The sequence below is a fragment of the Panthera onca genome, chromosome E1, assembly GCF_046562875.1.
Source record: "Panthera onca isolate mPanOnc1 chromosome E1, mPanOnc1 haplotype 2, whole genome shotgun sequence".
NCBI classification, from domain to species: Eukaryota; Metazoa; Chordata; class Mammalia; order Carnivora; family Felidae; genus Panthera; species Panthera onca.
The window spans coordinates 42,285,891-42,300,131 of record NC_138352.1 but is presented as its reverse complement, the minus strand read 5'-3'; the positions used below and the strand labels follow the sequence as shown (position 1 = coordinate 42,300,131).

The 14,241-nt window shown below is 35.6% G+C and overlaps 1 protein-coding gene across 1 annotated transcript in view; it reads left to right on the top strand.

The window, feature by feature from the left end:
* Positions 1-13,181, top strand: part of APPBP2 (amyloid beta precursor protein binding protein 2) — a 51,708-nt gene extending 38,527 nt beyond the window's left edge. The window contains exons 7-13 of the mRNA XM_078437416.2: positions 424-491; positions 572-677; positions 1,374-1,498; positions 4,381-4,466; positions 6,540-6,730; positions 7,676-7,841; positions 8,619-13,181. Of these exons, the coding sequence (XP_078293542.1) occupies positions 424-491; positions 572-677; positions 1,374-1,498; positions 4,381-4,466; positions 6,540-6,730; positions 7,676-7,841; positions 8,619-8,872 (996 nt within the window). The 3' untranslated portion in view covers positions 8,873-13,181. The remainder of the gene's footprint in view (positions 1-423; positions 492-571; positions 678-1,373; positions 1,499-4,380; positions 4,467-6,539; positions 6,731-7,675; positions 7,842-8,618) is intronic.
* The last annotated feature ends 1,060 nt before the right edge of the window (positions 13,182-14,241 follow it).

The following is a 14,241-nucleotide window of genomic DNA, read 5'->3' as shown; positions in this document are numbered from 1 at the left end:
AATTCTATGCATTTTAAAATTAACAGAGGAAAACTACAAGATACTTAAGCCACTCTAGAACTGAGATATAAATAAGCAGCTTAGAAAATACTATATTGAACCCTCCCCCCCCCACTTACTTATTATGTAATCTGGAAGGATGGGAGTATACCAGCTTTGTAAGATAACTTTGTTATAACAGGTTTGTATTGGGCATGACTGTCAAAATTTTTAATTTTGTAATTTCCCAGAATATGTACAGATCTGCTTATAATAGAATTTTCAAGTGCTTGGAAGGGAAGAAATTAATAAATAGAACCCTTTTATTTATGTTTGAAGATGCTTTTTTTCTTTTGACCTTTATAGTCTGAATATATAATATGTACTTATTTTAGCACACTAATTAACTGAGAGTTGTTTAATAATCTTTTGCTTTATCCTTAGGCTTGTGTTGTAAAACGTGAATTTAAGAAGGCAGAACAGCTAATTAAACATGCAGTGTATTTGGCACGGTAGGTGATGATTAATAAAAATACCATTTCAAATTGTCTCTCCCTGCTTTATATCCTAATAGTTTTATATCTTTTTATAGGGATCATTTTGGATCCAAACACCCAAAATACTCTGATACACTGCTAGATTATGGGTTCTACTTACTCAATGTAGATAATATCTGTCAGTCTGTTGCAATTTATCAGGTATGTTAATGGTTGCACTTTTTTCTTTAAACCGGAATTGACTTGCTGACCTGTATTTGTTTGTGGTGTATAACCCGCTTTCTAAGAACAACTCTTTCTGAGCCCCTCCTCAAATATGGCACATTATTTTACTAAATAATATCTAGAAGGATTAAAAGTAAATGTTTTAAGAGTTAAAGAGAACTATCCAGGAAAAGAATTTTTAGCTTGTGGGCTCATATTTAAGAGTACTTTTCCATTTATCATTTTGCCCCCGTAATGACTTGTCTTCATTGTTGATTTGGTATGAGTCATTAGAGCTGTCTTTGTAATAGCAACGAGAGTTGATAACAATTCTTTTAGGTCTTATATTAGTCATTCTCAGGTAAATGTGTTATGCCATCACTCTGGACAAGGCATTCTTGATTTTATAGTTCACTTTTGAAGAAGGACATAGACAAAAATACTGATATGATTCCTAGATATATGAATGATTTTTATAGTATGAAACCATTGCCTTTTAAGTTCGATTCAGTCTTCAGAAAATCAGGCCTTATAAGTGATTTTTATGTTCTCTTGTGATTTAAATACAGTAGGACTTTTGCCTCAAAACTGATGAGATTGTACATAGAATATATATTTAAATTACTAGGGTGCTTAATATTACTGGGTAGCATTTTCTAAGGATTTATAGTAGTATTTTCATTACTCTTTCAGGCAGCCCTTGACATTCGGCAGTCAGTGTTTGGTGGCAAAAATATCCATGTAGCAACAGCTCATGAAGACTTGGCTTATTCTTCTTATGTTCACCAGTATAGCTCTGGGAAATTTGACAATGCACTGTAAGTTCCACGTTCCTTTTCAGTGAGAGATTAAATGTTGTTGCTGTTATTTTGTTTTTCTTAATCCTTTATGGATTAAATTTGTCTTCCTGGAGTCTTAACAAGATGCCTAAAATTTTTTTGAAGTCATCCAAAATAGTACCAATTTATAAGCCATTCATTTAGATTTTATGTGGTTTAATGTTGGGACTTGTATATCTTCATGCAGAATATGGTTTATCTTTTGAATGCTTTAATAATTTTTCTTGGGTAATACAATAGCCTCTGTCTAAATGATAGACTTAGAAACATTTTGCTCAAAACATGCAGAAATACTGAATAAAATATAACAATCATCTTTTTAAATGTGTAACTGAGCTTCAGGAAGAGAGAGGAAATCCCCAAGGGCCAGTCATGGACTAAAATCCAATCGGGTAGACATGAACTATGGCATAACTGCCCTGGGGTGATGAGAAAGCTTAGAAGTTTCTGTACCCTTGGTTCGACAGCAATCCTGGATTCAAGAGGCGTTTAGCCCACAGGAAGGTGTGAGTTAGAAGTGAAACACTCAGATGAAGCCAAGATCAAGGTTGCACCCTCAGGGAAAGAAAGGGCAGACTGGGAGGAAAAAAAATTTTCCCATTGGCAAGAAAGAGGGCAAGGAAACTTGTTCATCTCAGGTTGGGCTCTCAGTTGAACAAAAAAGGAGCCTCATAGAAGAATTTATAACTGTCATACATTCAGGAACCCCCAAACTAAGGAAAACATTTAAAAAGTACTTTAGGACTGCTAGTTCTCCTCAGATGCCTTTTGGAAGAAAATGCAAAACTCTTGAAAATGATTAATTCTCAACTGAAACCATACAGATTTTCCATAGATCTAGCTCTACCTAAGATGAACTCACCATAAAAATATTTCAAAATAGGGGCACCGGGGTGGCTCAGTCAGTTAAGCATCTGACTCTTGATTTTGGCTCAGGTCATGATCTCATGGTTTGTGAGTTTGAGCTCTGCATCAGGCTTCGTGCTGACAGCATGGAGCCTGCTTGGGATTCTCTGTCACTCTCTCTCAAAATAAATAGACTTTAAAAATATATATTTCAAAATCCACTAGGGAAGCATTTCTTCTATTAGTGGGAATCAGCAGATATAATGAACAGGATTAGAACCCAAACAGTATCAGCTAACAAAACTTTTTGGTTGATACTATAAAGTAAGTATTCTTAAATGATTAAATATATAAAATGGGTTAGCAAACTATGGCCTATGGGGAAAATAGTTTTATTGGAATATAGCAATACTCATTCACTCATGTATTGTCTGTGGCTTTCTTGTTACATCAGGAGAGTTTGGGAAGTTGGGACAGAGTATATGGCCCCACACAACATAAAATACTTATTATCTGTCTCGTTACAGAATAAATTTGCTGACCTTGATGTAAAAGAAGGAATCAGTAATATTTTGGAGGGTAGATAAAGGTGAAAAAAAGGGCAGATTTTAAAATAAAACAACTGATAGATGCTACAACCTGGATGAACCTTGAAAACATTCTTCTAATTGAAAAACCAGTCACAAAGGACCACATATTGTATGATTCCATTTGTATGAGATGTCCAGAATAGGCAAATCCGTAAGAGACAGAAAGTAAATTGGTGGTTGCCTAGGGCTGATAGAGTTGGAAGAAAGTCAAGAGAGACTTTTTTTGTTTTTGTTTTTGTAATGTTTATTTTGAGAGAGAATGCACATGTGCCACACGTGAGTGGGGGAGGGGCACGGGGGGGGGTGGGGAGAGAATCCCAAGTAGCCTCCACACTATCAGTGCACAGTCCTATGCAGGGCTCGATCTCACAAACCATTAGATCATGACCTGAGCTGAAATCAGGAGTCAGATGCTTGACCAACTGAACCACCCAGGCGCCCCCTGCCCCACCCACCCACCCCCCGCCAAGCATCCCATGCCAGAGTTTCTTATTAGAGTCATGAAAATATTCTGAAGTTGCTTGTGGTGATGGATGCACAACTCTGAATATACTAAAAACCACTGAATTTGTACATTTTAATGGGTGAATTGTGTGGTATGAATCATATTTCAGTAAGAGCTATTTGAAAAAATAAAATGTAATAGCTAGTATTAGAACATAGTCATTGACATTAAAACTCAGTAGACAAGTTAAACAGCACATTGGACACAACAAAAGAGACCATTAGTGAATTGGAAGACAGATATGAGAAAATTAATAATTACCTGGCAGATGGGGATAGAAGACTTGGAGTTATTTGAGAGGAACTGGTAGATAAAATAGGCAGATAGCTTACCTTCTATTTGGTGAGAGGGGCCATAAACAAACAACCAAACACATCAGATGAGAATACTTGCTATGTGAAGAAGAATAAAATAAACTAAGAGTAAAGAACTATAGTAAATATTTTAGGGACTTCTGTATAGGCTTGTCTGGAAAGGCTTTTCATTGAAGAGTAAGCCATGGATGGATATTCAGGGGCAGAGTATTCTGTAGAGACGGTAAAGCAAGTGCAAGAATCTTAGGTGAGAGTATGCTTTTGCATGTTCAGAAAACTGCGATGCCTTTGTGTTTGGAGGGCAAGGAGAGGGCTGTTTCTGAGAATGTAGATGAGGTTGGAGAAGCAGCCCCAGTGAAAGATCATGTTGAGACTTGTAGGCTGTAGTAACAGTTTCACAGTTTATTCTGTGGGAGATGGAAATCTGTTGGATGCCAAAAGTTCAGTCCACAACAGATTGGAAATTTAAAAAACAAAAACCAGCACCCTTTACCACAGATAGTTTTAGAAATTCCATCGGTATTACATTATAAATTGTGATTTTTTAAAAAATGCTTTAATTATTTGTAACTAAAAAATGCCAGAGTATATATGTCTGTATTGCAGATTTCATGCAGAAAGAGCTATTGGTATCATTACCCACATTCTACCTGAAGATCATCTTCTTTTGGCTTCTTCAAAGAGGGTGAAAGGTACCCTTTGCAATTAGTCTCCAATATATGTGTGTGTGTGTGTGTGTATATATATATATATTTAGATTTCTTTTGCTGTCAGTTGTAATATATGTCTAGTCTCATATTTTTTTAAATGATATATGGTATATGTTAAGACTGTTTGTTTCCTTGGGTAGTAGCATAGGATTAGACTATATCTATATATTACTAAGATAGCCAGGTCATTGATTTAATGTATCTGTCTGCAGCTCTACTTAAGAATCTCCAGTAGTTCATAGTAAAAAGGTTAACTTCTCTCATATAGTATTTTTAATAAGCCAGAATATCTTTTGTCTCTTTTTTCTTTCTTCCTCCCTCCCTTCCTCCTTTTCCTCTCTGTCATGCCTTCATTCATTCATTTCTTTTGAGAGGAGGATGAAAGAATAGCACATGATTATTGCACAGTAACATGGATAGCAGACTACAGATGAGTTTTTACATACCTTCAACTTTATAGTGCAGGATTTTGAAACGCAGCTTTATATCAGGTTGCAGCACTCTTACTAAATACCACTTTCTTCTCTTCTTTTTTTAAAAAATTTTTTTAATGTTGATTTATTTTAGAGAGAGAGACAGAGTGTGAGCGGGGAGGGGCATAGAGAGAGAGGGAGACAGAATCCAAAGCAGGCCCCAGGCTCTGAGCTGTCAGCATAGAGCCTGATAAGGGCTCGAACTCACAAGCCATGAGATCATGACCTGAGCAGAAGTTGGGCGCTTAACCGACTGAGCCCCCCCAGGTGCCCTGACTTTCTTCTCTTCTTATTTTCACTTTTCTTCTAATCACCACCAAAGCCCTTTCATTGAAAGCATTTATTTTGCCAGCATGATTGGGCCACTCGTGTAATGCCATGCATATTGGAGAAGTTTTTACCTTAATTCTGGAACTGGTTCTTTTTTCTCTCTAGGTTTGCATTTTTAAGAAGCACAAGTAATACATATTTAATGTAAAAATTAAAAGTTAGAGAAAAAAGAAAAATAATAAATTAAGTCACTTGAAATCCCACTAATCCAGATTCAGCATTTTGGTGAATACTTTTTATACTGTTTTTCCCCAAATTATGAAATGAATGAACTTTTTTAGTTGTATTTTGCTTTCTTCACTTTATACATTGTGAACAGGTTTTCATTGCAGTACATGCGGATATATATCCTTTTCTGATGTTTTTAACCTCACCTCTATTATTTGTCCTTTATATTGTTTTTAACCTTTTGTTCTTTAAAAATGCTATAATGGGGGTGCCTGGGTGGCTCAGCCAATTAAGCATCTGACTTTGGCTTGGTCATAATCTCACGGTTCATGAGTTCGAGCCCCACTTTGAGCTCTGTGCTGACAACTCAGCCTGGAGCCTGCTTCAGATTCTGTGTCTCCCTCTCTCTTTGCCCCTTCCCTGCTCATACACTGTTTCTCTCTCTCTCTCTCTCTTTCAAAAATAAACATTAAAAAAAAATTTTTAATGCTATAATGAACTAAACTTCTTTTACTTTTGTGCATATGGACTATTTTCCTAGAAATAAAATCACCTCGTAAAAGAATATGTATTTTTAAGACTTTAAGTGGAATTTGAAAGTCTTGTATGTGACTTTGAAATTGCACTGTCTTCTTGCCTGATTTAGTTGGTCAAATGAGTAGGAGGAAACCAGTTCTTTCTGTTGTATTTGGTTAAAGGTTATATTTTATAAAGTTTGGCTTCAAAATGTACTTAGGTACTCCTTGACACAGTTTCATAACTTTAAAAATTTTGCCTTTTCCTCCTTGTCTTGGATTGCTTTACGTAAGAAATTCACATTGGCAAAATATAACACTCTAGTAAAGCAGAAATTAATTCTGCAAAATATTTGATGTGTACCATTGTTTTTAAATTCGAAGTTCATTATACTATCCGAAGTAGAATGACCCTCCCCAAAGTATATTTTTTCATTAAAGTGGAATATTTTCATCTTTACCAGTTCTAAACCATAACCACAAACATTTGTTGAATTTAATTTTAAATTATATGCTCTGATTAGCTTTGATGGTTTTATTTACGCTAATTTTATTGCTTTCTTAATCAGCTCTTATTTTAGAGGAGATTGCAATTGACTGTCATAATAAAGAAACTGAACAGAGGCTGCTTCAAGAAGCTCATGATTTGCACCTGTCTTCACTCCAACTAGCTAAAAAAGCTTTTGGGGAATTTAATGTACAGACTGCAAAACACTATGGAAACCTTGGAAGACTTTACCAGTCAATGAGAAAATTTAAGGTAAAAGCCTGTTTTACTACATTTTTCTCTTACTAAATAATTTTAGGTAATAAAGTCCAGTCTTAAATAACAAGTCTTAAATAATACATCATCAGTAATCTTAACTATTTAAGTGTACATTTAATGGGGTGGCTCAGTCAATTAAGCATCCTATTTCGGCTCAGGTCATGATCTCATGGCTCGTGAGTTCGAGCCCTGTGTCAGGCTCTGTGCTGACAGCTTGGAGCCTGGAGCCTGCTTCAGGGTGTGTCCCTCTCTCTCTGCCCCTCCCTCACTCACCCTCTTTCTCTGTCTCTCAAAAATGAATAAACGTTAAACAATTTTTAAAAATAACAGAGTGTACATTTATTTTACTCCTACCTTATTCCATGAAAAAATTGAGAAGATAGCTAGTGTAAAACAACAGAGTCAAAATATAAACAAAATTCAAAATCCAGACCCTGGAAAAATAAGACTACATCAAAAACCATAAAGGCTATTATGGTTATTATAGTTAGACTTAAAACATAGCTGTTAGCGGGGCATCAGGCTGGTATACAGGGAATGTCAGATACTAAGGTGTTATTAATTGTAATGATAAAAATTTACTGAATTCTCTTTTAGAATTTTGGGTTATAAATTCTTAATCAAGTGTATTACTTAATCAAGTAATAATAATAAAATAATTTTAATGTTAATTTCTTCTAATAATTTTTTATTACCAGGACAAGTTTTCTCATCATTTTTGGCATAGGACACTATTACTGTCATCAACTAAGTGTGTAACTTCCCAAAGTAGTAATGCTGCGCATAGGCGACTTTTGGATTAACATAGTATGGTTTCTGATCTGATTATGTTATGCCATCCATGTTTTTGGCATTTAGAAGAATCTTGCTTGTTGGGTAAGAATTGTTAACATAAGAAAGAATATAATCTAATGCTAATACAGCTTCATTTTTTTTCAGGAAGCTGAAGAAATGCACATCAAAGCAATTCAGATTAAAGAGCAACTTCTTGGTCAAGAAGATTATGAAGTAGCCCTTTCCGTGGGACATCTGGCTTCTTTATACAATTATGACATGAATCAGTATGAAAATGCTGAGAAACTTTATTTGCGCTCTATAGCGATTGGTATGTTATTTTAAAATTTTGTTAGTCAACTGATTAGAAATCAACATATCAACATGTCCTATATGTTGTGTAGGGAAGTGTTTCTTTTGGTTTCTTTTTGGTTTCTTTTTGGTGAACGTGAATTGTGAAATACATCTGTGTTGTTCCATATCACTGTTGTTTATTAATTTCCAGCGCTATATTTTATTGGATTAGTGTATCATTATTTATCCATTCTGCTGTTAATGGATATTCAGAACATTTGGATTGTTTCCATTTTCAGGCCTTTTACAAAATAAGATACTGTGGCCATCATCTAAGGTGCCTGTTAAAATTCTTCCCTGTTTTGGGGCACTTGGCTGGTTCAGTCAGTAGAGCATGAGTTTGAGCCCCATACTGGGGGTAGTGATTACTTAAAAAAAATTCTTCCCTATTTTTATATTGAATTGCCTATCATTCCTTACTGGTTTATAGAAGATCTTTATATACTATGGATGCAGCAAGCCCTTTGTTGGTTATATGTGTTGCAGGTAGATAACTTTCACTCTGTTGCTTGTTTCTAAATGGTGCCTTTCAAAGAACAGAAGTTCTTAATTCTAATGTAATCGAATATATTTATCTTGTCTGTGGGTACGCAATCTCATTAGTTTCTCATTTATCCTAGGAAATAAAACCAAGCCACCTTATTTAAAGAATTGAACTTGTGTTGTCTTTAAGAACCTCTTGTTGCTTCATTATTTGACCTTTCTTTCTTTCTTTCTTTGTGTGTGTGTGTGTGTGTGTGTGTTTTACTTTCAGGGAAGAAACTGTTTGGTGAAGGCTACAGTGGACTAGAATATGACTACCGAGGTCTCATTAAACTTTACAACTCCATTGGGAATTATGAGAAAGTGTTTGAATATCACAACGTTCTGTCTAACTGGAACCGGTTGCGAGATCGTCAGTATTCGGTGACCGATGCTCTTGAAGACGTCAACACCAGCCCCCAGTCCACTGAAGAAGTGGTACAGTCCTTCTTGATTTCTCAGAATGTGGAGGGACCGAGCTGCTGAGGGAGTACCTCAGTTAACTAATTTACCTTTTCCCAGATTCCAGGGAATTCATACTGTGAAATCAAAACCATGTTGTTTTTTGGGGCTGGAATTTGCATTGAAACACTGGTCCAGTCCATTGACCCTATTTGGGTGATCCCTATCTTGCAGAGTGTCTGTAGGAATAAGCATATATTTAGTTATATTCAGCATGTACCGCATGTATAAGTAGTCTGGCCCATATTTTCAACCTAGTAGAACAAACAACAGGAAATCTTTTTGTTGTTGTTTTTTTTTTTCATTTAAAAAAATAATTCATTTTGCAGAAAGCCTGAAAAGAACCCCTAAATAAAACTATTTAAGAGTTTAAAAGAGTTGCATTCTTATTACGTAAGGATGATTTTAACAACTTTTTAACATATAATTCTTCCTTGTGGAGGTATTCAATACTGTATTGTAAAGAAATTTTATGGGGAAAATCTTTATATGCAGTATGGAAAAGTTAACACAGCGCTGATAGAAGAGGGACATCCTGACTTAGGTTTGGCCACCTTACCCACGGAAGTGGATACAGCCACTCCAGAGCTCTCTTACAAGAGAAGGACTGTCAGATTCATCTGAACTGGACCAGTGTTGATCTGTAAATCATAGAAAAGCTGACAGACCAGCACTTTTATTAACCCTTTGGTTGTGTTGGGGTTTTTTGGTACAACAATGCAAGATGCTCTGATAGCATTTGCTGACAGGACCAGGAGGACCTAAAATGGACCAGCCTAATCTAGAAAGGGGTTATTTGGACCAGAGGCTTTAGGTTATTATTTTAGCCCCTGCATATACTTTTATCAGTAGAATGTTTCATTTAGATATATGATGAAAAGTAATAATGCAAAACTTATATTCATGTAATTAGACACGAAACTTGGGAAATTTGGCAATTTCAGTGGCATATCTTTAGTCAGTGTGCACAGATGGCAGTGCCATAAGCAAGTCTATAAATATCTGCTGCAACCAACCCCCTCATTTTAAATGTTACCCTAATAATCAGTGCAATTAACAAGTATATTGGCTAAGAGTCATGAAATAATAGCTCATGTTTGGGAGGGACTTTTAGGTTACTATGTGGTTTGTGGGGATTCATGAAAAAATGAATGCCCAAAAGAAGCAATTCTTCTGAGATCCTTTGTTTTTATGGTAATAATAGTACAACTGGGTCGTTTTATTTGAACTTCAAGAGTCAAATACAAAGATCCCCTAATTATATATCTATTTCACTAACTTGTCTTCCTTTTATTGGGTTTTGATTTTTTAAATTTTAACCCAGTCGGGTTATTTAATGTTGAGATAATTAATATTCAAATTTGGGAAGTTGTAACATGTAGCAATTCAAGAAACAAAAGGTCTTTTGCTGTTACCTCAGTTCTTATTATAGTGGCCTATTGGGTGCCTCTATAGTTAAGAATCAGGGTTTTCCCCCCTATTTTCAGGGGTTCATGACTTGGCTGTTAGAGATGTTACTCTTGGCTAATGCTTGGAGTAGTCTGTGGGTGAGTGAATGTGTGTTGAATTTTGGTTTTCTTTTAACATGCACGTTGGGGTTGGAGGGGGGAAGAAATCTAAACTGTCTGCCACATTGAGTACAGAAAAATTAATTAGAGATTTCAGATCAATTTGATTTTAAACACTTTTGAACTTCGCAAATCTAATCTTGTTTAAAACTATAATTTGCAGTCTTGTTAGTTATGAGCCAGTGTTTTTAAGACCCCAGGAGGGGATTGACTGGGGGAGGTACGTAAAGAGATGAAACAAGCCTGGACCCTAGGATTATAACTATGATTTCAAAACCTGAGTTTATTCCTCAAATTGAATTAGTTTCTTTTTAATTTTAAAAGGAGTACATTGGCACACCTGCATCTCCCCTCCCAGCTCATTGCAGTCTAATGCCAAGAGGCACCTCTTTGTTAATTACCAAATAGTCTGTGACCAAGGACTAACATTTTTTAAGTTACTCAGCTCTATCCTCGTGGGCCTATATATTTAATACCTCCAAAGATATTTTCAGGATAGGCTTTGTATACTTTTGTTGGTTATTTAGAGTCCTGTGGTATGTTTGTGGTATAGGAATGTCATGGTAAATTGTTTTTCAATAAATATTTTGAAACTCACGTTTCCATACGAAGTTTTTTTTTTTTTTTTTTTTTTTTTTTTTGTAATCTGTATTTTTTGGTTTTGTGCACATACAGCATTTCCTATGATAAAATCAAGCAAATGACTTAAGGCCTCATCCTCTCTTAATTCAGTTTGAGCTATAAAACAACATGATATTTAGAAGCCTAAGATCACAGGGTGATAATGTTAAGTGGCAGCCAGTTTTTCTAAAAACCATTGGTAGTTTCCCTTTATTACCACTGCTTTAATGTAGTGTTCTGTAAATCTGTTTGATTTAATGCAAACACTGTAGGATGAGAAAAGAGATTGCCAGTTTCTGTTAATGATCTAACAATATGTTATTAATTCTGGTTCTAAAATACCCTTATGATTTTAAGTGTGGGATTTATCCTTTTCCTAGGGATGTTTAGGGTAAATTAGAGAGGTGAATGTCACCATGATTTATGGGGTTAAAAAGAATCTCAAAGAAAGAAAAGACTAAAATTTACCTCACAATAACCAATAGCTTGCACAAGCTTTTCACATAGGGTGGGGTTAGGTGTAAGGAAGCCTAAACCAACCTGAAGATATTTCTGAAAGTTCAGCAAAATAATAATGGGCCTTTGGTCTCATTCTTCCTGACTTTCATTTCTTTCCTCTTACCCAGTCTTTTTCCTAAAGTTTGGTGCTATTCAAGTTGGGTGCATCAGGGGGCTCTACAAATACTCATGTGCTACAGATTGTCAGTCACTCCAGCATCCAGTGTAACAGAACTGATTGGGTTTTTTAGAACACCATATTTAAGGGTTCCCAAAGCTGACTTTGCCCTAGGCTTTAGGACCTCTATTGTCATCAAAGCTCTGTCTCTGCTTGGTTAAAAACAAACTCACCATTGCTCTGTAGTAACCCTTGTGCAGTATGCGCTCATTAGTGAAAATAAAGGATTTGACAAAGGCCTTTGTTCCCAGCCTGTTTGGGAAGAGTTCATAATGTTGTGAAAATTAAGTACAGAGGCTGCAATCTTATACATAAATGGGAGTGCCATTTGGTAGCTCCTTACGTGCAAACAGAATGCTGAACAGTAAACACACCTGAAACACAATTGAAGCTTGTGGCCGTACTTTACGAATTGAAACAACGGTTTGCTTAGTAGCAGGTATTCTTAACTACCACTTGGTCTTTATTTTTCTCCCCAGAATTTGTAGCCTTGCTGCTTGCAAACTCTTCCTTTCCTGGATGGCAAAGTTACTACTGGAAAAATACTTATTTATATAAGTATAGACTTTTTTAAGAGTTTTATTTTTGCTTTAAAAATTAATGTATATATTTCACCTCTTGGCTTTGGAGGACCTCAGTTCTTGCTAGGAAAAAGAAAATTTTTTAATCTGACACTTGGATTACTATCCAGCTTGAACACTAGTAGTTGTATTGTCCACAAATCTCAGGAATGTGTTAGGCAGAAAACTGGTTTTACCCTGTTGGTGATCTGAAGGAATGTGCTTTAGGATTTATTAAATAATACTATTCTTTAATTGCAATCCTAGGTATCTATAGCATGAGTGGCCTTAGTGAGTTTGTTGAAGTGCACATTTTTTTCAAAAGTAAAATTTAAGATTAAAAATATATGCTATATATAGATATCTAGAAAACCTGGTTTGTGGTGCACAAATTAAGTGTTGGATCACTAAATAACTGTTGCAGGTACCATTTGTGTAACATTACTCATTTCTGTATATTCCTTTTATGGAAAGATATGTTGCCATGGTAACTAAAACTTTTCAATTTAGTTCTACTTTTATGATGTGAATGAATGCTACATTTTATTAAATATTACCAAGTCAGTACTATTTTTATACTTTATTAAGCAACAGGGGATTTTAGGTTAGTAGACTCAAAAGCTCTTAATGAAACAAATTACTAACAATTCTTTACATGAAAATCCCCACGAATAGTGCCACAGTAATTTCTATAGAAATATCTAGGGTCATTGATAGATTTTTTTTAAGACGATTCTTCATTGTGTCAGAATGACCTTTCATATCATCCTTAACACAAACTTGTAGTGCCCACCATTATGTGTAACCATTGAACCATACTAAGTATGTTTGTAACCAGCATTGTGATATATTCTGTACTTGTATTGCTAAAAATGAATTATTGACCTAATAAATATAGTGTTCCTGCATTCATAGTGTATCTGTTTCAAATGTAGTTGTGATCACTTTTGGTCAGGACTTGGGATTATTATTGCAGCCTGTCTTTATTAGAGAACAGTGTGAGAGAAGCTGTTGGAACCAGAACAAAGTGCTCTTGTTCAAGAAAAATAAGATGTGTGGCAGAGGAGACACGTGGTAACAGCATCTGGAGATGGTGCTCACGAAGGTACTTGGAAAAGACAAGGTAGTACTTAATGCAGGAGGTGTTTAGTCTTTACAAAAGTAACTACACCATTTTCCCTAGTCTTCTATCTCTGAAGCTGAAGGCGGGTGAGGAGACCTGTTGAAACTCTGCTGGCAATAGTGGAGAGAACCCTGGATTTGGGTTTCAGTTCCAGCTCTGCCTCTGAGCAGTAAGAATCTGAGATCCGTCATTATGAACCTCTTTGTGTTTCATTTCTTCATATGAATGGGGGGGGGGGGGTGTCAAAATAGGTCTTTTAAAACATCTGCCATGAAACAACATGAATCTTAAGCACTCAGAACAGCAAGTACAGGAAATGACACCAAATTTTAAATTACTATTAAGAAAATTAACATTTAAAAAATTCCACCTTCACTTGCAATAGCACTGGTTTTATCTCGACTGCCACCTTCAGTGATACTTGTAAAATTTTTCCTTTTACATTCCATGACTTTGAACATGCTGTTCTCTCTTTCATATGGAATCTCATTTTCTGCCTAAACTTTAATTCATCTGTCAACCTCAAAGGACAAGGAAGCCTTCCCTGAAACTTCCCTGAGTTGCCTCTTCTTGGTACTTAAGCAGCATTTTATTTAAAGCTTTGCTAAAGCCATTACCATATGATCGTGTAACTCAAGAATTAAAACTTCCCAGCTTATAAACATTGCTGATTTGTGCATTTAACAAATTTAACATAGAGTTTACTCCTTGACAGATACTCTTCTTTTTTTAGAGAGAGAGATTTTTGTGTGTGTGTTTTGTTTTTTGGAGAGAGAGGGCTCAAGTGAGCAAGGGGCAGAGAGAGAGAGAGAGAGAGAGAGAGAGAGAGAGAATATCGTAAGCAG